General features: G+C 42.4%; 1 protein-coding gene across 2 annotated transcripts in view; it reads right to left on the bottom strand.

The window, feature by feature from the left end:
* Positions 1–15,387, bottom strand: part of doc2a (double C2-like domains, alpha) — a 56,781-nt gene extending 41,394 nt beyond the window's left edge. The window contains exons 1-2 of one of the 2 annotated variants that reach the window (XM_074657064.1): positions 14,820–15,387; positions 2,081–2,422 (exon numbers count right to left, since the gene is read on the bottom strand). In XM_074657064.1, the coding sequence (XP_074513165.1) occupies positions 2,081–2,417 (337 nt within the window). In that variant the 5' untranslated portion in view covers positions 2,418–2,422; positions 14,820–15,387. Of the gene's footprint in view, positions 1–2,080; positions 2,423–13,562; positions 14,426–14,819 lie in introns of those variants that run through there. The other variant, XM_074657063.1, reaches the window with a different exon arrangement.
* Positions 15,388–24,960: the final 9,573 nt, after the last annotated feature.

The following is a 24,960-nucleotide window of genomic DNA, read 5'->3' as shown; positions in this document are numbered from 1 at the left end:
AAAACAACCACAAAGAGAGACAAAACAACTACAAAGAGAAAAAACAACTACAAAGAGAGACAAAACAACCACAAAGGGAGAAAAAACAACTACAAAGAGAGACAAAACAACCACAAAAAGAGAAAAAACAACCACAAAGAGAGACAAAACAACTACAAAGAGAGACAAAACAACCACAAAGAGAGAAAAAACAACTACAAAGAGAGAAAAAACAACCACAAAGAGAGAAAAAACAACCACAAAGAGAGAAAAAACAACCACAAAAAGAGACAAAACAACTACAAAGAGAGACAAAACAATCACAAAAAGGGACAAAACAACTACAAAGAGAGACAAAACAACTACAAAGAGAGACAAAACAACCACAAAGAGAGACGAAACAACTACAAAGAGAGACAAAACAACCACAAAGAGACACAAAACAACTACAAAAACAACCATAAAGAGACACAAAACAACCACAAAGAGATGCAACAGGTGTTTGTTGTTGTTTTGTGTCTCTTCCCATCTGGGGTCTTGCTCTTATTTTGGAGGGGTGTTGTCTGTATGTGTCTGTGTTCAAGGCGCCGGGTGTCTTTTATGTGTCATCTCAGAGTTCCAGCTCCACGAGGCAGACTGTCAGACTGTGATGCTCTAATGAATCTCATCTTATTAAAAAACAAATAAAATCATCAACCAGTGACTGAAAAACAAAAGTGATATTAAATGAATGTTAACGGGGAAATAAAAAAAACCAATTAGTCTCTGCTGGAGAGGGGATGTGAACCAGAGAGACGCCTGGAAACATGTCGCAGCATCCATTCATTCATCCATTCAGCAGGATCCAACCCGTCTGAGGTGTCTCTGAAGCAGACAGTACGTCATCAAACTGTTAAACATCTGTGATCCAGATGTGGAAGAAGTATCCTCACTAAAACACACATGTGCTTCAGGAGGTTTGCGTGTGTTGCATTATTAATGTTATTTTGGCCTCATGAATTATTAACGAGTCGTATCTCTGAGCTGAACTCTGGGGTAAACTGCTGGTCGTCTGTGTTTGTGGCATCTCACATAAATTGGACTCTTGTGTTTTTGTTTATTGATCACACTGCAGCATCTTTACGTTCCCTCAGTCCGACAGCAGGTCCCTGAACACAACACCGTCCGCCTAACAAGCAGCTGGCAAGCCACCGACCAAACTACAGTTACCAAATTGTATGTTTTATTTATGAATTTACTGCTCGGATATATTCAATGTATCGATTAAAATAGTTAATGGTATTTTTTAACTGTTCAAAATGTTCCTTAAAGGGAGATTAGTCAAGTATTAATGTAATATAATGTGATATGTTTCATATGATACCAGTATCTTCTCTCTAGCTCTAAGACTGAGTCTGTTACAACCTAAAAATCACAACATGCGTACAGCGGGTGGAAACACGTATAAATTCATATTTTCTTTTGCAGATTTTCAGGAAATTTGGTTAAAACTTGCGTTACATTACAACAGCTTCCTGTAGGTACCTGAAGTCTGGAGTGAAACGTCATGCTGAGTCATGCCAAGTCATGCGGAGTCGTGCTGAGTCACTCTGAGTTACTCTGTGTCACGCTGAGTCGTGCTGAGTCGTGCTGAGTCACTCTGAGTTTGGCTGAGTCTCGATGAGTCGCGCTGAGTCGTGTTGAGTCGTACTGAGTCGTACTGAGTCGTGCTGAGTCGTGTTGAGTCGTGCTGAGTCGTGTTGAGTCGTACTGAGTCGTACTGAGTCGTGCTGAGTCGTACTGAGTCGTGCTGAGTCGTGCTGAGTCTGCTGAGTTGTACTGAGTCGTGCTGAGTCGTGCTGAGTCGTACTGAGTCGTGCTGAGTCGTACTGAGTCGTGCTGAGTCGTGCTGAGTCGTACTGAGTCGTGCTGAGTTGTTCTGAGTCGTGCTGAGTTGTGCTGAGTCTGCTGAGTTGTTCTGAGTCGTGCTGAGTTGTTCTGAGTCGTGCTGAGTTGTTCTGAGTCGTGCTGAGTCGTGCTGAGTCATGCAAACAGCCGCTACAGGTGTGTAGAGACGCACAGTGACACACACACACAGACACATGCCAACAGCGAGGCTCACTGCAGTCGTCACTGTCGGAGCTGTTGATCTCCACCGACGTGTCCACGCTGCTGGTCAGGGACAACGACCCGCCGCCGCCGCCGCCACCACCGGGCCGGCCGTGGGCCAGCAGAGGAGACAGCAGGTGAGCCCCGCCCATCCCGGAGGCCACGGAGCCGGGGCTGAGGACCAGCGGGGAGGAGGCCGGGTTGGGGGAGATGGGGCCGGGGGAGGTGGGGGACAGGCGGGGGAAGTAGGCGGAGATGGTTCTGATGGGTCTGATGGGGCCGGGGCAGACGTCTATGGCCATGTGTTCCTGGATGGAGATGCTGAGCTTCTTTCCTCTCCGCACCGTCATAGAGTCTGAAAGCACAAAGACTCAACGTCACCACGAGTCTCAGCACGAGAAGATGAATATCAAATATCACTTTAAGATGACCTGACAGACAATTTAACATCGCCCCCGTCCTCTCCGCTCAGCTGGGAGTCATTACGGGAAACGGTGCTGGACGGACTCCAGCGTTCGATCCCTGACGGTAATGGAAACACACACAACTGCTTCTTTTCATTTTTCAGACACAGTTTATCCCCCGGCCGGCTGCAGGTGACTGACAGCAGGTGTTTAATGAGGAGTGTGTGTGACACATGAAAAGAGGAAATGAAGTGAGTGTGTGTGAGGAGAAGACAGACTGTAGGCTGGATGTGTGATTGGAGTTTGAGAAAGAGAAGAGGAGTGACGGTGCTGAAGGAAAATAAACCCAGCAGGCTGTAAATGATGTGTAGATATAACAGAGAGGATGTAGGAGCTGTAAATGATGTGTAGATATCACAGAGAGGATGTAGGAGCTGTAAATGATGTGTAGATATCACAGAGAGGATGTACTGTAGGAGCTGTAAAGGATAGATGTAACAGAGAGGATAGACTGTAGGAGCTATACAGGACCAGAGTCACCCGAGGGTGCAGAGACGGCTCCCTAACCAGATTCCTGCTTCTTTCATCAACAGTCAAACAGCTTCAGCCACAACATTATCCCACCTTTCTCCCGATTTATGGCTAATTTTTTTTTCCTTTTCTTTATCTCAACATGTTTGTGGTGCTGTACAGCGTCTATCAGCTCTACTGTTTCCACCTGGACGACACTACAGCTAAACTTAATGTCGTTTCCTGCCGGAGGAGAGCTGCTTGCGACACCGCGGCACGGTTTGAGCTGCTCTAATGGTTCGTGTCCACAAAGGCGTTTTGTTTTATGGCGAGGGATCGTCTCTCTTCCCAGCATTGGACGCTTGACGGGCTGCCACTAGACACCTGATTGGATGAACACGTTCCCTCGTGGGCTGCTGCTCTCAGATTGCAAACCGGAACCAACATGGCGGCTCGTTTGGAAACTTTCTTCCCTTATTTCATGAAAATAGTTCATAGAAATGTGTTTCTGAAAACGTTTTATAAGAGAAATAATCCATGCAGTTGAACCTGTCTTTGTTTTAGATGGACCCAGTCGGTATATTTAAAGTGATGTTCACCTGAATGAAACCAGCAGCTTCCCTGACCTCCTCCCTACACAACGTTTGTTCCCAGACCTCCTCCTTACACGCCGTTTGTTCCCCGACCTCCTCCCCACACAGCATTTTTTCCCCGACCTCCTCCCCACACAGCATTTGTTCCCTAACCTCCTCCCTACGCAGTATTTGTTCCCTAACCTCCTCCCTATGCAGTATTTGTTCCCTAACCTCCTCCCCACGCAGTATTTGTTCCCTGACCTCCTCCCTACGCAACGTTTGTTCCCCGACCTCCTCCCTTCGCAGCATTTGTTCCCTGACCTCCTCCATACGCAACGTTTGTTCCCCGACCTCCTCCCTACGCAGTATTTGTTCCCTAACCTCCTCCCTATGCAGTATTTGTTCCCTAACCTCCTCCCCACGCAGCATTTGTTCCCTGACCTCCTCCATACGCAACGTTTGTTCCCTGACCTCCTCCCTACGCAGCATTTGTTCCCTAACCTCCTCCCTACGCAGCATTTGTTCCCTAACCTCCTCCCTACGCAGCATTTGTTCCCTGACCTCCTCCCTACACAACGTTTGTTCCCAGACCTCCTCCTTACACGCCGTTTGTTCCCCGACCTCCTCCCCACACAGCATTTTTTCCCCGACCTCCTCCCCACACAGCATTTGTTCCCTAACCTCCTCCCTACGCAGTATTTGTTCCCTAACCTCCTCCCTATGCAGTATTTGTTCCCTAACCTCCTCCCCACGCAGTATTTGTTCCCTGACCTCCTCCCTACGCAACGTTTGTTCCCCGACCTCCTCCCTTCGCAGCATTTGTTCCCTGACCTCCTCCATACGCAACGTTTGTTCCCTGACCTCCTCCCTACGCAGCATTTGTTCCCCGACCTCCTCCCTACGCAGCATTTGTTCCCTGACCTCCTCCCTACACAACGTTTGCTCCCTGACCTCCTCCCTACGCAGCATTAATTCCCCGACCTCCTCCCTACACAACGTTTGTTCCCCGACCTCCTCCCTTCGCAGCATTTGTTCCCTGACCTCCTCCCTACGCAGCATTTGTTCCCTAACCTCCTCCCTACGCAGCATTTGTTCCCTAACCTCCTCCATACGCAGTATTTGTTCCCTAACCTCCTCCCTACGCAGTATTTGTTCCCTGACCTCCTCCCTACGCAACGTTTGTTCCCTGACCTCCTCCCTACGCAGCATTTGTTCCCTAACCTCCTCCCTACGCAGCATTTGTTCCCTAACCTCCTCCATACGCAGTATTTGTTCCCTAACCTCCTCCCTACGCAGTATTTGTTCCCTGACCTCCTCCCTACGCAACGTTTGTTCCCCGACCTCCTCCCTTCGCAGCATTTGTTCCCTGAGCTCCTCCATACGCAACGTTTGTTCCCTAACCTCCTCCCTACGCAGTATTTGTTCCCCGACCTCCTCCCTTCGCAGCATTTGTTCCCTGACCTCCTCCATACGCAACGTTTGTTCCCTGACCTCCTCCCTACGCAGCATTTGTTCCCTAACCTCCTCCCTACGCAGCATTTGTTCCCCGACCTCCTTCCTACGCAGCATTTGTTCCCTGACCTCCTCCCTACACAACATTTGTTCTTTGACCTCCCCTCTACACAGTGTTTATTCCCCGACCTCCTCCCTACGCAACGTTTGTTCCCTGACCTCCTCCCTACGCAATGTTTGTTCCCCGACCTCCTCCCTACGCAATGTTTGTTCCCTGACCTCCTCCCTACGCAGCATTTATTCCCCGACCTCCTCCCTACGCAATGTTTGTTCCCTGACCTCCTCCCTACACAACATTTGTTCTTTGACCTCCCCTCTACACAGTGTTTATTCCCCGACCTCCTCCCTACGCAACGTTTGTTCCCTGACCTCCTCCCTACGCAACGTTTGTTCCCTGACCTCCTCCCTACGCAACGTTTGTTCCCTGACCTCCTCTCTACACAACATTTGTTCTTTGACCTCCCCTCTACACAGTGTTTATTCCCCGACCTCCTCCCTACGCAACGTTTGTTCCCTGACCTCCTCCCTACGCAACGTTTGTTCCCTGACCTCCTCTCTACACGGCGTTTGCCCCTCTTTCTACTCGCTGATTCACGATTATGTGGATTAAATTAATTTTACCTTTAATTACTTTATAGATTCATATTATTAATACAAAATAAAAATCAACTCAATATAAATATTTGTAACAGAGTATTCCCGCTCTGTGGTATTACTACTGTTACTTCAGTAAAAGAGTATTTCTTCCACCACTTCTTAAATGATGCTGTTAAAAGAAGTGAGTGACTCCTCATTAGCTCCAAATGTTAAACAGCTTCTTCCAATTATGAAGCCAGTCGGCTGATTTCCCGCCTAAACACCTGCAGCCTGCTTCATGTCAGCTGTGATCCTGAAGGGAGAGAACAAATCAAATATTCAGCTGGAGACATTAAACCAGCAGGAGACACGGCGTGATGGCGGGGGACGGTTTCAAAAAGCTCTGCGGGGGGGTTGAAGTATACTACAGCCTTCTATCTGAAATAAAACAAGTGAACAGAGCGAGTGGGTCCGTCAGACAAGGACTCAACTGGACTCCGCTTACAGTGTCATCATTAAATGTCCGTCATCAGTTGTTATCACTTCCACTGTAACGCCTCAGACGGGGAAAACTGCACCTTCTAACACAGCAATCTACTTCCTCGAAGCCCTCCCACCCCCCACCACTATCTAATGTCAGGTCCACACTACACCAGAATCCAGCTGATTCTGGTCTTGATTCCTCCCGACGATCGGCAGCAAAGCCCTGATAGTTTGATGGTTCTAAAGATGACTCCATGACTTCATCCGTCCATCCTTCTTCAATTTTCAGTACAAAGTAAAAACTAACTCACTGATTCTTCACTGATTCCATGTTTGTTTACACTTAAGTCAAGTTTTTTTAGTGGGGACTCTTGTTGTTCATGGACCCCTTTGAAAATGGCCATGCCAGTTTTTCCTCGCCAAAATTTAGCGTTGTTATGCCATGTTGGTACGCCACGTTGTTACGCCACGTTGTTACGCCTCGTTGTTACGCCACGTTGTTACGCCACGTTGTTACGCCACGTTGTTACGCCACGTTGTTACGCCACGTTGTTACGCCTCGTTGGTACGTTATGTTGTTACGCCACGTTGTTACACCACGTTGTTACGCCACGTTGTTATGCCTCGTTGGTACGTTACGTTGTTACGTTACGTTGTTACGTTACGTTGTTACGTTACGTTGTTACGCCAGGTTGTTACGCCAGGTTGTTACGCCAGGTTGTTACGCCAGGTTGTTACGACACGTTGGTACGTTACGTTGTAACGTTACGTTATTCTACATTGTTACGTTATATTGTTAACCACGTGGCATTGTATGTTTCTGCAAGCGTGTTACACGTGATATGAAACGTAGGTATTAGGGCTGTCAATCGATTAAAATAGTTAATCGGGATTCAATTCAATTCATCCATCCATCCATCCATCTTCAACCGCTTATCCGGGATCGGGTCGCGGGGGCAACAGCTCCAGCAGGGGACCCCAAACTTCCCTTTCCCGGGCCACATTAACCAGCTCTGACTGGGGGATCCCGAGGCGTTCCCAGGCCAGAGTAGAGATATAATCTCTCCATCTAGTCCTGGGTCTTCCCCGTGGTCTCCTCCCAGCTGGTCGTGCCTGGAACACCTCCCAAGGGAGGCGCCCAGGAGGCATCCGTGCTAGATGCCCGAACCACCTCAACTGGCTCCTTTCGACGCAAAGGAGCAAGGACTCTACTCCGAGTCCCTCACGGATGACTGAGCTTCTTACCCTATCTCTAAGGGAGACGCCAGCCACCCTCCTGAGGAAACCCATTTCGGCCGCTTGCACCCGCGACCTCGTTCTTTCAATTTATTTTTGTATAGCGTCAAATCACAACACAAGTTATCGCAAAGACGCTTTATATATAGAGCAGGTCTTAGACCGTACACCATAGTTTAGATTAACTGCAAATTAATCACACTTTGAAAATGGCCATGCTGGTTTTTCCTCACCAAAATTTAGCGTAAGTTTGACAAGCTAGTATGACATGGCTGGTACCGATGGATTCATCAGCTTTTCTAGTTTCATATGATACCAGTATCTTCACTCTCACCTCCGAAAGATCGATTGCGTTAATGCGTTAATGCGTTAATGTGTTAAAGAAATTAGTGTTATCACGTTAACTTTGACAGCCCTAGTTTTTTTAAAATCAAATCAACTTTTTTTAATGAATAGAACTCGTCAGTTTCGTCGACATAAGTAAAGAAATGACGTCTTGACGGATTCACCAAGCGAACGCAGATACATACTATGATCTCTGACCGCAGTGAAAATGTTTTTGAAGGCTAAACGCCAACAAAAATAGATTGAAGCAGAATATTTCCTTAGATTTTGCTACTAAGTAACAAAAAAAATATCTTTTTAAATAGTTTCATAAACAGACTTTTGTTTAAATTATCCAGTAAGTGTGATATTGTGATTTTAGTTCTACATAAGCAAATCTAATTTCGACAACCTCAGAGCAGATAAATCCTGAGATCTTTGATCTATGAGGCTGATAACGCCTTCAATCTGCTCATTTCATTCTCCTACACAGACGTTTTTAACGCTGATGACAAACAGCCTGTTTTTTATGCAGTTTGGAGGACTTGTTGGTGCATGAAGATAGTAGAAACTTTGTTTATGTTCCTATATCTGTGGTACACTTTATTAAGGAGGAATGTGCTGAGTTCTGCTGGATTCTCCCCTGAGAGGCTTTTGATTTGCTGTCGTGAGCAGAAGAAGAAGAAGAGCTGATTCGTGCAGTCCTGCGGTACTCCAAGATGAAAATTAACTAAATTAATTCTCACTACACTGAAGCTGCGAGGCGCTATTATTCGGCCGTGCTGGTCTGGAAGTGTTGCAGGCTTCAGGTGCTGCTGAGGAAATGAAATCAAACGAAGGAAAATGTAGTCTGGGGAACAGACTCGTGAGTTTAAAGACGCCAAAACCGTTTATGACACAGAGATTTCATTCTGGTCCACAACGTTAGAGAGTAATCCAACAGGAATCTACGTTAAATCAGCTTTCAAGAGATGAGCTGTTCTCACACGTGAAGCACATTTCATTTGCTTATTACATTTGAAAATTTTCACATGAACTCACATTATTGCCTCTCGTAGATTTCAAACATTTTACACACAATAAATATGCAGATTTCGATTTTATGACCGCAGTGAAAATGTTGTTTTTGAAAGGCTAAACGCCAACAAATATGAATTGAAGCTGAATATTTCTTTAGATTTTGTTACCAAGTAACAAAAAAATTATCTTTTTAAATAGACCAGAACGTCCTATAGATAAAAACTCCAGCCCGTTCTCATTCCCAGATCGTCAGACACTGAGGCTTTGTCTCAACCGTTGGCGTTCAATGCCACCGCACAACGCACCCTTTAGCGCCGGTATGAGATGCAACAGGCTTTCCATCAGACATTTTCTTTAACTCTTTTTTCGGACATTTGTCAGAAATTTGTGTGCCTCCCAATGTGTACGTCAAGCGAGATAGCAAAATTAAAAAATATGTTGGCTAAATGCCATATTTCACCAAAACGCCCTTCTTTTGTTTAATTTTTCTTTTTTTGTAAATGTAATTTTTTTTTATTATTATTATTTATTTGATCTTATTTTACATGGAAAGCACCCCATGCTCTATTTGTGTGTTCTATAATTTCACTGTAAAGAGTGGAAAAGTTGGTTCACTTCATATTTGTATATACTGTAAGTATGTTTATGTAAATGTCAGAGTAAAACCAAATAAAGGAAAAAGAAAATGGAAAAAAAATAAAGTGCAGGTTGCTGTGCCCAAAAAAAGAAAAGAAAGGCTAAACGCCTACAAATATGAATTGAAGCTGAACAAGGCATCCTTTAGACAACATACAAAGATTGTAGTAATAATTAGTAATTATCAAGTTTGCTGTAATTGTGATATATTAGATAATAGTTGTATCTTACTGAGTCATAGTCATCATCTTGAATCATCAACTATAATTGTTATATGCTTATTATGAATTAGAAGTCATAATTAATTATTCTATAGTCATAATTATCTGAATGTTTTTACAGTACTGCATACGTTGCACATCATTTTGCACTACTTGCACTATGTCCACCTCATAGCTTTACACATGTAGCCTATATACTATGTACAGTAAGAATCCTCTCATTTATTTAAGTATTGTATATTTGTTAGTGTAGTTTAGTTTGTTCTGCTGTAACGGTACAGTTTCCCTGCTGGGATTCATAAAGTCCTCTACCTGTCTATAGTTATGACATCCTGTCCTATGAGTTTGACTGTAGTTTGTTCATTATTGCTGACAACATTATGTGCATATTTATTTACGGTGGGTGTCACAGCCGTATAGTCATGTTTAATTCAGGGGAATGCAGCGTTTATCGGCGGAAACATTCTCCCACTTGAAAGTGAAATCTGGTGCTGGTCCAGTGACTGATATCCCGTCCCAGTGGGATTACTGGTGAGACGCAGCGGTGGAGAGTTAAACTCAGTGGAGGATATGCTAATGAGCTGCTTCTCTTCTCCTCTTTACCGTCCTATCTCACCTGCCAGTCACTCTTTATTCTCCTCCTGCTGTGTTTCTCTCTCTGTGCTGGTTGTTTCACTGTTTTCTGTCTGCAGTAACACCGTGACGGCGTCTCAGCGGTCAACTCTGAATACTGACTGACGGCTGTGAGAGGAGGTTTAAAGCTACCGATGATCACAGCCTCAACACATCCTGTTCGGGTTATTATTTAACTGACCCGTAAGGATTCAGCTGCTGACACAACAAAAGAAAACTACACGCTGCCGTAGTATCAGCTGAGTTTACAGAATCATGCTGCAACTAACAATTATTTTAAGGCTAAAGACTCACTTCCACCCTGGAGGGCGCAATACACTGTTTTTTCTGGCAGAGAACCACGGCCTCAGACTTGGAGACATGCGTAGTGTCCTTTCAAAATAAACTTCACAGGAAGTTAGGTTTGGGCAACACAGCCACTTGTAGGTAGGGATGCACCGATACCACTTTTTTTCAAACCGAGTACAAGTACTTACATTTGGGTACTCGCTGATACCGAGTACCGATACAAGTACTTCTCTGTGCCAAAAGACCCTCGTTAGCAGCCAGCTGGAGGGTGTGAGCGAACCACGGCAGGCTGTGGAGTCCCGCATACGGCGCGCTCTAGTTTGGCTTGGAAAGGCTCGGGGCGAAGTATCGGTGGATCCCTACTTGTAGGGTTAGGAAACGGTTGTGGTTGACGTTAACTAAACTGACTAGCAACTTACGGACTCTCATGCTATTAATACTACATCACTGCTTCGACCGCCGAATAACGCCGCGGGTGGGTTTACATTGGAGTTAGTTGAAAGCCCGGTTTGTGACATACTGTTGCTAAAGGGGCGATGCCCAAACGACGGTATTTGACGAGTTGGGAACGGGTTGTTTCCGTACATATTTTACTTAGTTTACCTACTTATTTTAAGCCCAACCATGATGTTTTCCCTTACCTTAATGTCGGTATAATGTTGTGGTATTAAATACGCCTTCCCGTGAGACCGGGTTAGCTCAGTACAGCCTGGTGCATCAGAACGAGGCGAAGAAGGCGTCGCACTCTTTAACCTAATTGAATAAGCGACACAAAGATGAGAGTTACAGGCTGTTCTCATACACTGTTCGTAGCTACGAAAAGTAATCCATGTAATCGTGAAGCAGGAAGGGTGACGTAGTATAAAGAGCGATAAACACCGCGTAGCGAGGAGGTCGGGGTGGGTGGGTGGGTCTAAAAACACCAGACTTTCACCAGGAGACCAGTATTGGTGCCCCGTGTGAGGCCAGAAGTTGATTTATTTGTCACGTAACTTCCGTACTTAAGTTATGCCACTTCTGTACTTATTTGAACCCAAACCGCAACCTTTTCCTGAAGCTAAGTAGTTCTGTTGTCTGACTTTTGGTAAATAAATAAATATAAAAATAAATAAATCTTTCATGCATCCATCCATAAAGGCCACGCCCATTTCTGCCTGCTCAGCTTTCATCAGATCTTCATCTAAATTTGTAAATAACATTTTAGGATAATCCTGAAAAACAAAATATTACTTTTTGATATTCCGTCTGCAGCCTGTCAGGAATTAAATACACGTCTGCAAGCAGATTTAAATGAGACAATTAAAGTTTGACAAGTCATCCTCGCTGAAAGCCCAAATCTACCTCGTTAGGGACCATTAGGGATCAAGGTATTCTCCAAAATCTGAGTGATTTGATCTGAAAATGTACTTCATAAATAAAGATTATTATGACTCATTCATTCTCTTTCTCTCTTGACAGATTGTTGGTGATTATTATTCATTATTTCCTCTCTATTTCTATAAAGCTATATTTATTTATCCACAGAGTGGTGACCAGCAGGCTGCTTCACAGCTCACCGTCCGGTTTAATGGATAATCAGCTACATGTGCTGCAGACAGCAGAGAAGGAATACATCGTTTCATCCAAACTTTCCTGTTTCTGTCTCCACATTATGATTCAGCTCCACCAGCAGCTACATGTAGATCGATACTGACACAGAGCTGAAGAAGAGGAGTGTTTCTGAGGAAGGACGGAGGAAAAGAAATGATGTTCAAGAATCAATAAACAACCTCAAACTCAAACCGAACTGAGCAAACTAAACTGACTGGTATTGTTTGAATATGCTCCCGATTCGACTCTTATCAGGTCATTAAATAGGCGTTATCAGTCGCTATAAGCACCATAGATGTGGGTCAGTAGGGGCCTACTACGCCTACTACGTTGTAAAAGTGAAAGTGAAACTTAAAACAACACATTCTAACATGTAAAACTGAATGAAACTTCTTTAGGTTTAGGCAACAAAACTACAACTTATTTAGGTTTAGACAATAAAACTACAACTTCTTTAGGTTTAGGCAACAAAACTACAACTTCTTTAGGTTTAGGCAATAAAACTACAACTTCTTTAGGTTTAGACAATAAATCTACAACTTCTTTAGGTTTAGACAATAAAACTACAACTTCTTTAGGTCTAGGCAACAAAACTACAACTTCTTTAGGTTTAGACAATAAATCTACAACTTCTTTAGGTCTAGGCAACAAAACTACAACTTATTTAGGTTTAGGCAATAAAACTACAACTTCTTTAGGTTTAGACAATAAATCTACAACTTCTTTAGGTTTAGACAATAAAACTACAACTTCTTTAGGTCTAGGCAACAAAACTACAACTTCTTTATGTTTAGATAATAAAACTACAGCTTCTTTAGGTTTAGACAATAAAACTACAACTTCTTTAGGTTTAGACAATAAATCTACAACTTCTTTAGGTTTAGACAACGAAACTACAACTTCTTTAGGTTTAGGCAACAAAACTGCAACTTCTTTAGGTTTAGGTAATAAAACTACAACTTCTTTAGGTTTAGGCAACACAACTACAACTTCTTTAGGTTTAGGCAACACAACTACAAATTCTTTAGGTTTAGGCAACAAAACTGCAACTTCTTTAGGTTTAGGTAATAAAACTACAACTTCTTTAGGTTTAGGCAACAAAACTGCAACTTCTTTAGGTTTAGGCAACAAAACTACAACTTCTTTAGGTTTAGGCAATAAAACTACAACTTTTTTAGGTTTAGGCAACAAAACTACAACTTCTTTAGGTTTACGTAAAAAACTACAACTTCTTTAGGTTTAAGCAACAAAACTACAACTTCTTTGGGTGGGTTTATATTGTTCGTCACATGCTGTTGCTAAATGGTGCCTCTGTGATGCCGCGGGGCGCTGACCAAACGGCTGTATTTGATGAGTTGGGAGTGACAGCGGGTTGATAGATCCCACAAATCGCTTTGTTTTAGTGACTGAGCGGTGATGTTTCTACCCGTCTTCTTCCTCATCTCCCACCACCTTCCCTGTGAACCGTAGAGAGCAACACTGATTACCGTCAGCTGAGGACGTCGTCTTGTTTGTCTGTTTTTTTAAATGTCTGTCCAACCTGCAGACGACCATCAGTGTCTCCGGTCGGTCTCTCTCTCTTCCTGATTGCTGCTAAACTGATTCACCTGTTACCATCTGCACACCTGCATCCATCTACTCATCAACGCTGCTCTATATATCACCTCCAGCTCTTCACTCACTCTCACTCCATCGTCATCGCCCTGTCTGCACGTAAACAGATATTTTCCAAAAATCCATCCACACGACCTTCATTTTACAAAATATCTCCGTCCACACTCGAACAACTCCAAACACTCGCTGTAATATTTACACAAGAGAAGAGAGAAGAAGAGAGATCACAAGTTACGGGTCAATGACTCTAGTAACCAGCCTTCTCTCTCTCTTTCCTTCGACTTCATTACCCTCAGTGTGATAACAGTTATTACCATCAACTGTCTCTTTACATGATAAATGACTAAAGGGAGGTCATTCAGGTTCACGTCCGTAGCCTTTCTGAGGGCTCCGAACCTCGTCTTCAATCCCCATTCAGCCTCCACATGTTCAATGTGTTCCTGCTGTAGCCTCCTCTGACTGGAACATGTTCCTAAAGTAAAGTAGTGATACGCTCGTTCAAGATGAGCTACAGTCTGCACACAATCTGTTTGTAGTCACTCACAGATAGACTCACAGCTGGATGAAGCTCCTGCTTTAAGGTGGAGAAATACACCCGAATACATTATATAAAGGCATAAATACAAATGTTGCTGTCATTTTCACAGGGGGTCTACTAACAGACCAGTAACAGACCAGTAACAGACCACTAACAGACCAGTAACAGACCAGTAACAGACCAGTAACAGACCACTAACAGACCAGTAACAGACCACTAACAGACCAGTAAAAGCAGACCAGTTACAGACCACTAACAGACCAGTAACAGACCACTAACAGACCAGTAACAGACCAGTAACAGACCAGTTACAGACCACTAACAGACCAGTAACAGACCACTAACAGACCAGTAACAGACCAGTAACAGACCAGTAACAGACCACTAACAGACCAGTAACAGACCAGTAACAGACCACTAACAGACCAGTAAGAGACCTGTAACAGACCACTAACAGACCACTAACAGACCAGTAACAGACCACTAACAGACCAGTAACAGACCACTAACAGACCACTAACAGACCAGTAACAGACCACTAACAGACCAGTAACAGACCAGTAACAGACCAGTAACAGACGGTGTTTCTTACCTCTGGTAGTGAGAGTGGAGGAGATTCCTACACAAACAGGTGGATGTGAAGAGTCCGCACTAACAGGTGGAGAGAGAGAGAGAGAGAGAGAGAGAGAGAGAGAGAGAGAGAGAGAGAGGCAGCAAGTATCCACAGAGGAGGGGGGGTGGAGAGGAAGAGGATGGGAGGAAGAGGATGGGAGGGAGAGGAGAGGGAGGGAGGGAGATCTCCCTCTGATAGATTTGGACTTTTAACCCTTCCTCTTCCTGGGTTCTGCAGGTTTTCTGTGTTTAATATTCTCCTCTTCCTCGTCCTCTCTGAGTCTCACATTCATCTGAGGTGTCAACAGCGCTGAAGCTCTTCCTTTAATCACACTACACATGTATTAGATTAACTCTGCCTCCTCTTCCTCACCCTCTCTCTCTCTCTCTCTGTCCCCCGGCTGCAGATTGCAAGGGGAGGGGGGAGAGACAAAATAATGTGGCAACGGCAGCATCTGTCTTTCTCTTTCTGTATAATTTGTGCTTAATGACGCCTAATGATACGTGTGTGGAGGAAAGGGTGGAGATGATCTGGACCTCCATCCCTCCTTTTCACCTCCTTTCATTCCTCTCCTCCTCTTCTTCATCCTTGTGATCCTCCTCTTCTTCTTCTTCTCCGTCAGACAGATAGGTGTCCCTGGAGTGAAGGAACCCCTCGTTAAATAAGAAACCCTCCATCCTTCCTCCTCCTCCTCCTACTCCTCCTCCTCCTCCTCCCTGCATCCACCCACTCACTCTCTCCTCTCTCTCTCCACCCGTCCATGCGTGCCAAATGGGCAAGGCAAGGCAAGGCAAGGCAAGGCAAGGCAAGGCAAGGCAAGGCAAGGCAAGGCAAGGCAAGGCAAGGCAAGGCAAGAAAAGAAAAGAAAAGAAAAGAAAAGAAAAGAAAAGCTGAGACTGCAGTGATTTTTTTTGATAAATCTTATGAGCCACTGTTTTACTGCTTAATTTTCGTTTCACTTAAGAAAGTAGAGATAAGTAACCGAGGCAACTAGTGCAGTAATAATAATAATAATAATAATAATAATAATAATAATCATTTACATAACACCTGTCAAAGTTAAGCCCGAAGTGCTTTCTAGATTAAAAGATTTACAGAATTTTTTTTTTTTAAATGTGTATGTTTCACACATGACATAAAATAAATGAGGAACATGAGAGCTCATATATCGAGCAGCACTGAGTTAATACATAAAATGAAGAGAAATGACTAAATAAAATAACATGACACTGTGGGTTGGTTTTCCTCCTGTCCTCCACCACCACTGTTGTACATAGAAACGAATTTCACACTTTTTTCTTGACGCTACTTAGTTAGGTTTAGGAAGAGATGGTGGTTTGGGTTAAAATAACTCTGGAAGTGGCGTAACTTAAGTATAGAAGTTACGTGACAAATAAATCAACTTTGACTTCTGGCCTCACACGGGGCACCAACTGAGGTCTCCTGGTGAAAGTCCCGTGTTTTTGGACCCCACCCATCCACCCCGACCTCCTCCCTACACGGCGTTCGCCGCTCTCTATACTTCCCGGTACGTGGATTACGTACAAGTTGATTTTGTGCTGACCATCACGAAAAAAAAATTAAGAAATTTGTGTCGGCAACTGTCGCCGTTTGCACGACCAACCATCGCTCAGCATCCTGTTAATCATTGAGGATAATGAGTGAGATAATTGAAAATGCTAACCTCCTCCATGCTTCGCCTCAGAGATGTGTGCCGCCGGTGAATCTCTCATGTATTATGCAGATTGAGTGTTATTAACCTTAACGGCCCGTAATAAATGAGACAATAAGCATTCAAGTCTAATTTCATTTGAATCTGATCCTTCGTCCACCCTTTCACTTCTTCTTCATCATTCTCCGCTGATGGAGTTAACCCTTTATCACACACACGGCCTCCGTTCACTCATCTGCATAATTAAAGTCATGCAAATAAAATAATATGTTAAAGTAAAGGTTTCCTCTCTACTGCTGCTGTCAGTGGACATTTCTCTACATGAGAGGACGACACCGTTCACTTCTCTGAGTTTCACTCTGAACAATAACAACACTTCTGTCTTTCTTTATAGTCAAACTGTACAAATATAACAGCAGTTCATGAAATAGTCACAAATTTGTGTAAATTTTTTTTGTGATTTCTTTTGTAATTTGTGTGCAAAAAATCAATTCATAAGTAATCCACATACCAGAAGTATAAAGAGCGACGAACGCCACGTACGCAGGAGGTCGGGGTAGATGGGTGGGTCCAAAAAACACCAGACTTTCACCAGAAGACCACTGTTGGTGTCTCGTGTGAGACCGGAAGTCAGTGTTGATTTATTTGTCACTTAACTTCCGTATTTAAGTTACAGCACTTCTGGAGTTATTTTTATCAAAACCACAATCTTTTCCTAAACCTAACTAAGTAGTTTGTTGCCTAAACATAACCAAGTCGATCTTTTCTTAAACCTAACTAAGTAGTTTGTTGCCTAAACCTAACCAAGTCGATCTTTTCCTAAACCTAACTAAGTAGTTTGTTGCCTAAACCTAACCAAGTCGATCTTTTCCTAAACCTAACTAAGTAGTTTGTTGCCTAAACCTAACCAAGGCGATCTTTTCCTAAACATAACTAAGGAGTTTTGTTGCCTAAATCTAACTAAGTAGTTTTGTTGCCTAAACCTAACCAAGTCGATCTTTTCCTAAACCTAACTAAGTAGTCTTGTTGCCTAAATCTAACTAAGTAGTTTTGTTGCCTAAACCTAACCAAGTCGATCTTTTCCTAAACCTAACTAAGTAGTCTTGTTGCGTAAATCTAACTAAGTAGTTTTGTTGCCTAAACCTAACCAAGTCAATCTTTTCCTAAACCACACTAAGAAGTTTTGTTACCTAAGCCTAACCAAGTCGATCTTTTCCTAAACCTAACTGAGTAGTTTTGTTGCCTAAACCTAACCAAGTCGATCTTTTCCTAAACCTAACTAAGTAGTTTGTTGCCTAAACCTAACCAAGTCGATCTTTTCCTAAACTTAACTAAGGAGTTTTGTTGCCTAAACCTAACTAAGTAGTTTGTTGCCTAAACCTAACCAAGGCGATCTTTTCCTAAACATAACTAAGGAGTTTTGTTGCCTAAATCTAACTAAGTAGTTTTGTTGCCTAAACCTAACCAAGTCGATCTTTTCCTAAACCTAACTAAGTAGTCTTGTTGCCTAAATCTAACTAAGTAGTTTTGTTGCCTAAACCTAACCAAGTCGATCTTTTCCTAAACCTAACTAAGTAGTCTTGTTGCCTAAATCTAACTAAGTAGTTTTGTTGCCTAAACCTAACCAAGTCAATCTTTTCCTAAACCACACTAAGAAGTTTTGTTACCTAAGCCTAACCAAGTCGATCTTTTCCTAAACCTAACTAAGTAGTTTTGTTGCCTAAACCTAACCAAGTCAATCTTTTCCTAAACCACACTAAGAAGTTTTGTTACCTAAGCCTAACCAAGTCGATCTTTTCCTAAACCTAACTGAGTAGTTTTGTTGCCTAAACCTAACCAAGTCGATCTTTTCCTAAACCTAACTAAGTAGTTTGTTGCCTAAACCTAACCAAGTCGATCTTTTCCTAAACTTAACTAAGGAGTTTTGTTGCCTAAACCTAACTAAGTAGTTTGTTGCCTAAACCTAACCAAGGCGATCTTTTCCTAAACATAACTAAGGAGTTTTGTTGCCTAAATCTAACTAAGTAGTTTTGTTGCCTAAACCTAACCAAGTCGATCTTTTCCTAAACCTAACTAAGTAGTCTTGTTGCCTAAATCTAACTAAGTAGTTTTGTTGCCTAAACCTAACCAAGTCGATCTTTTCCTAAACCTAACTAAGTAGTCTTGTTGCCTAAATCTAACTAAGTAGTTTTGTTGCCTAAACCTAACCAAGTCAATCTTTTCCTAAACCACACTAAGAAGTTTTGTTACCTAAGCCTAACCAAGTCGATCTTTTCCTAAACCTAACTAAGTAGTTTTGTTGCCTAAACCTAACCAAGTCGATCTTTTCCTAAACCTAACTAAGTGGTTTTATTTTGAAAAGCCTGGACTGGAAATGCATGCGTCGCGTAATACTGGACATTTGTAGGAAAACGCACAAAAAATATGTTTTTAAAAGACGTGCTGAGCGTCACGAAAAAAAAGTGAAATTTGTGTCTATGTACACGAATCAAATAGATGACTATTGACTATTTGGTGTTGGTTATTTATTTCTCTCATTTAATTTCTGCACCAAAGAGGAGTGTCACAGCTTAGGTTGTGGTCTTCTGATTAGACCTGTGTGTTTTAAGGTGTTCCTGTAATAACAGCTGATTCATCATCACAGACTGTGTCTGGAGTTTAACGTCAGCAGCTGTAAAACCTGCAGAACTGTCGGTGGACTCGCTGCTTGAATACAGGATGTGTTTCCACAGCAGCTCCTCTGTGATGTGACTGATGCAGCCAGTAAGAACTACTTACGTAACTTCTGTAAGTAGGCCGCAATATTTTATTTTATTAATTTATTTCTTATTTTTAGTCTAAAAAAATCTCCCACATTTTTCCAATAACTCATCACTGACCTTGTTAAGCTGATATTTAGCTGATATTTACTTGGATACTAATACTGCAGACTTGCAGTTCTACAAGTGTCTTGTCTCAAAGCTTTTACTTTGTGCTGCATTACTGAACACATGTCAGACAGCTACAACCAGGTCACAGTAAAGCGTACCACGACATTACACAGACATACTGCGTGTCATGAGTACGCATTTAAGCATTTTCTTGTGTCATTTGCGTGTCGTTTAGACAAGAAAACCAATTAGTTAAGGTAGGGGAAAACGTCATGGACTTAAAATAACTAAGTAAACTAAGTAAAACACATACGGAAACAACTACAGAAAACACGTCACAAACATCAACGAATAGTAGCGTCACAAACGTCAACGAATAGTAACGTCACCAACGTCAATGAATAGTAACATCGCAAATGGCAACAAATAGTAACGTGACAAACGTAAACGAATAGTCGCATCACAAACGTCAACGAATAGTAACGTCACAACCATCAACGAATAGTAACGTGTCAAAACGTCAACGAATAGCAACGTGTCAAAACGTCAACGAATAGTAGCGTCACAAACGTCAACGAATAGTAATGTGTCAAAACGTCAACGAATAGTAGCGTCACAAACGTCAACGAATAGTAACGTGTCAAAACGTCAACAAATAGTAACGTCGCAAACGTCAACGAATAGTAACATAACAAACGTCAACGAATAGTAACGTCACAAACGTTAACGAATAGTAACATGACAAAAGTCAACAAATAGTAACATAACAAACGTCAACGAATAGTAGCGTCACAAACGTCAACAAATAGTAACATAACAAACGTCAACGAATAGTAACATGACAAAAGTCAACAAATAGTAACATAACAAACGTCAACGAATAGTAGCGTCACAAACATCAACAAATAGTAACATAACAAACGTCAACGAATAGTAACGTCACAAACGTCAACGAATAGTAACATGACAAAAGTCAACAAATAGTAACATAACAAACGTCAACGAATAGTAACGTCACAAACGTCAACGAATAGTAACATGACAAAAGTCAACAAATAGTAACATAACAAACGTCAACGAATAGTAACGTCACAAACGTCAACGAATAGTAACATGACAAATGTCAACGAATATTAACATCACAAATGTTAACAAATAGTAACATAACAAACGTCAACGAATAGTAGCGTCACAAACGTCAACGAATAGTAACATAACAAACGTCAACAAATAGTAACATAACAAACGTCAACGAATAGTAACGTCACAAACGTCAACGAATAGTAACATGACAAATGTCAACGAATATTAACATCACAAATGTTAACAAATAGTAACGTGACAAACGTCAACGGATAGTAACATGACAAACGTCAACGAATAGTAACATCAGAAACGGTCTTCCTCTCTTTTTATACTACATCACTAACTCTTACCGTAGCATTTATATGCGGATGCGTTTACATTGCAGTCAGTACAGAATACATGGCAAGAAAGACGTACTTATTGCACGCTAAACGCCTTGCACATTTGGCATTTATGCGCCTTTTTGTGCAAACGGGCCGTCTCAGGACAGTCCAGATCTTATTTTTTAAAAGTTGTGAAGACATAAAAGAGATAATTGTTTATTTTTCCAAACTTTTGGGAGGTCAGTTTACACCACCAGAGGTCTTTAAGGGCCGTAATCTAAATATCTTGAACTCCATGTTGAAACAGGTGAGATACTTACATGCCGTCGTTGTTTTCTTCTTCTGTGGTGTCACGGTTGTGATCAGTGAACAGACTGCATCACCTGAGTCTGTTTCTGATTCAGCTCACGTCTGGTCGACTCTCTCATCTCGTGTCTTTGAATGCTTCGGTCTCGAGGGTCCACACTTCCTCTCGTCTCAGCAGGAATCGGACTAAAACTTTGCAGCCGTGGCCCCAAAAACTTCAACTCTGAGTGACATCATTAGTTATTTATGATGTCCTCAGTTCACTTCATTAATTCTCATCTCCCATGCTTTAGTTTCTATCACAATGTACGCCCCAAAGACACTTCTGGAGTTTAAACAAACTTAGTGAACTAAACTGAGCATCTCTTTAAAGGCTGGTTTCTACCCGGAGGTTTGGTTACGTCATCGGCGTCCTTCACTTCAACGCTGAAGAAGACTGTTAACAGAGTCGTGTAAATAATCAGACAAAAGAAGAAAACACTGGATAAACTCTCAGGTGTTTGCAGAGAGTCTCCTAAAGTTGCACTTGCCAACATCTTGTTTTTTGGCAATCACCATCTTGGCTTTTGGGTGTTGGTGAGTGTTGGTGAGTTTTGTTGGGTGTTGGTGAGTGTTGGTGTGTGTTGGTGTTGGTGTGTGTTTGTGGATGTTGGTGGGTGTTGGTGGATGTTGGTGAGTGTTGGTGTGTGTTGGTGTTGGTGTGTGTTTGTGGATGTTGGTGGGTGTTGGTGGGTGTTTGTGGGTGTTTGTGGGTGTTGGTGTTGGTGGGTGTTGGTGAGTGTTGGTGGGTATTGGTGAGTGTTGGTGTGTGTTGGTGGGTGTTGGTGGGTGTTTGTGGGTGTTTGTGGGTGTTGGTGTTGGTGGGTGTTGGTGAGTGTTGGTGGGTATTGGTGAGTGTTGGTGAGTGTTGGTGGATGTTGGTGGGTGTTGGTGGATGTTGGTGGGTGTTGGTGGGTGTTTGTGGGTGTTTGTGGGTGTTGGTGTTGGTGGGTGTTGGTGAGTGTTGGTGGGTATTGGTGAGTGTTGGTGAGTGTTGGTGGATGTTGGTGAGTGTTGGTGGGTATTGGTGAGTGTTGGTGTGTGTTGGTGGGTGTTGGTGGGTGTTTGTGGGTGTTGGTGTTGGTGGGTGTTGGTGAGTGTTGGTGGGTATTGGTGAGTGTTGGTGAGTGTTGGTGGATGTTGGTGGGTGTTGGTGGATGTTGGTGGGTGTTGGTGAGTGTTGGTGGGTATTGGTGAGTGTTGGTGAGTGTTGGTGGATGTTGGTGGGTGTTGGTGTGTGTTGGTATTTTGTCCAGTGATATAGAGGTTTTACTGGATGCTAAATTAACTCGAGACGCAGCCGAAGATTTGTAACCAACATCTGGTTCGACAGCAACGATGTAATCCCGTTAACCATCTCCAGCTTCTTCACACAGAAACATGAAATCCTCTCCGACTGAAACACTTCCCCGTGAACGCCAGGAGAGGGTTTATGGGCTTCATGAAACAATAGCAGCATACTTCTGGACATTTTTAATCTCCCGTCTTCGGGCTGACGGGGATAATGGAACATGTTTGTTAATGCCTTTATAATTATATTTCCTCTCATCTCAAAGAGAAACAGACTGACGGAGTCTTAGAAGGAAAAGCATTTTAAACTAAGAGACGTCTGAGACGATGAAACACCAGATTTATTTCTGTAGTTTTTATTATTCTAACGAGCAGCAAAGACTCAGAGACAGTTGTTGTTGTAGTTACTTCCTCCAAGATGTTTACGTACGTACTTACACCAAGAAATACTGTTCGAAAACCGGTGGTGGAACTAAGTACATTTACCTACTGTACTTCAATTCTCAGGTACTTGAGTATTTCCATTTGTATGCGACTCTTGAGTGAACATTTTATTTGTCAATCAATACTTATTTCATACTTTAAGTACATTTAGCTGATACATACTTTTACTTCAGTAAGGTTTTGAATGCAGGACTTTTTCTTGTAGTGGAGTATTTTCACAGTGTGGTATTAGTACTTTTACTGCAGTAAAGGATTTTCTGCCACCACTGGAAGCTGTTGATGTTTTTTACACGTAAATGTATAATGTGTAATATTTCCCCAATAAAATGTCTAAAAACGACTACATCTATGTTATATATATAATTTAGTTGAGTTGTGTTCTTAAATTAACCCAAATGTGTTTCATTTGGTCGCCTGTCGATACCGTCATATCCTCTTTCTGCAGCGTTGAGGTCGTCTGTCAGAAGTAATCTCTCGCCCATAAACATGAGTTTATGGTCTCAATCGCTGGTTTCAAGTCTTCTTCAATACAGCATGATGTTCATTTAGTAAATGATGGTCCCATTGAGAGTCAGATAGACCATAAAGCAGGGGATGCTTTAGGGCGGGGCTACCTTGTGATTGACGGGTCGTTACCACGGCGTTGTCCGGTCTGGGAGTTGTCATCTTACAACTTTAACCCTTTCACAGCGTGTTTTCAGTTCTTCAAAGTTAATTAAAACATTTTGGTCGTCTAAAAACATTTTATTCAGCGTTCGGTTATAGCTCCACCCTCTCGTGTCACTTCTGGTTGCAAAAAAACAAGATGGCGACGACCAGAAACCAAGATGGCGAAGGCCAAAAACTAACTATAAGTCTAATGCAGTGAGGGCCAAAGAGCAGATGTACTACGGAGTATGAGAAACACATTGAGGGGAAAACATCTGAGTTTATAGAATAAAGTCTGTATGTAAATATATAAACAGGATTTAATGGAATAGATCGGCCCCATTGTCACCGAGTGTGCGTGTGTTTGCACGTGCGTGTGTGCGCGTTTGTGCACGTGTGTGCATGTGTGTGTGTGTGTGTGTGTGTGTAGTGTGCACATGTGTGTGTGTGTGTGTGGTGACATCAGTGGTGACATCATAAAGGAGTGGTGACATCATAAAAGAGTGGTGACATCATAAAAGAGTGGTGACATCATAAAGGAGTGGTGACATCATAAAAGAGTGGTGACATCATAAAAGAGTGGTGACATCATAAAGGAGTGGTGACATCATAAAGGAGTGGTGACATCATAAAGGGGTGGTGACATCATAAAGGAGTGGTGACATCATAAAAGAGTGGTGACATCATAAAGGAGTGGTGACATCATAAAGGAGTGGTGACATCATAAAAGAGTGGAGACATCATAAAGGAGTGGTGACATCATAAAAGAGTGGAGACATCATAAAGGAGTGGTGACATCATAAAGGGGTGGTGACATCAGTGGACCATGTCACCACCCCTTTATGATGTCACCATAGAAATGATAAAGTACTTATTTCATATTACACAAACTACTGATGAAATAACAGAAATTATTACATTACTATTAATTAGGAAACATTATTAATTATTATTTTATTGTTTGTTAACAGTGAATTAACTTATTAAGTAAAGTGTAATTAACTATCATCTTTTAAAGTGTGTGTTGTGCACGTGTGTGTGCATGTGTGTGTTTGGGTGACATCATAGCAGTGGTGACATCATCACTGCATCGTGACATCACCAGATGGAACTCTGACGTATTAAAGGAGTGGGGACATCATAGCATGGTGACATCATCACTGCTATGACATCACCAGATGGAACTCTGATGTATTAAGGGAGTGGTGGCGTCATAAAGGAGCAACATTCCAGAGAGAATCTCAAAATCTCTTGACTCAAGGTGAATCTGAAGACTTGATCAGACGAACGGATCGACTGAGAGAAGAAGCTGAGAAAGAGGTATGAATTTTATTAGTTTAATGAATTTTATTACTATTTTATGAATTCATTGCTTCAGATTAAACCTCCCAACGGTATATGAAACAGTTAAAATGATCCTCAACATTTAAATGCAGCTTACA

The sequence above is a fragment of the Sebastes fasciatus genome, chromosome 13 (assembly GCF_043250625.1).
Source record: "Sebastes fasciatus isolate fSebFas1 chromosome 13, fSebFas1.pri, whole genome shotgun sequence".
Lineage (NCBI taxonomy): Eukaryota > Metazoa > Chordata > Actinopteri > Perciformes > Sebastidae > Sebastes > Sebastes fasciatus.
This window is presented reverse-complemented; position numbering and strand designations above follow the sequence as displayed.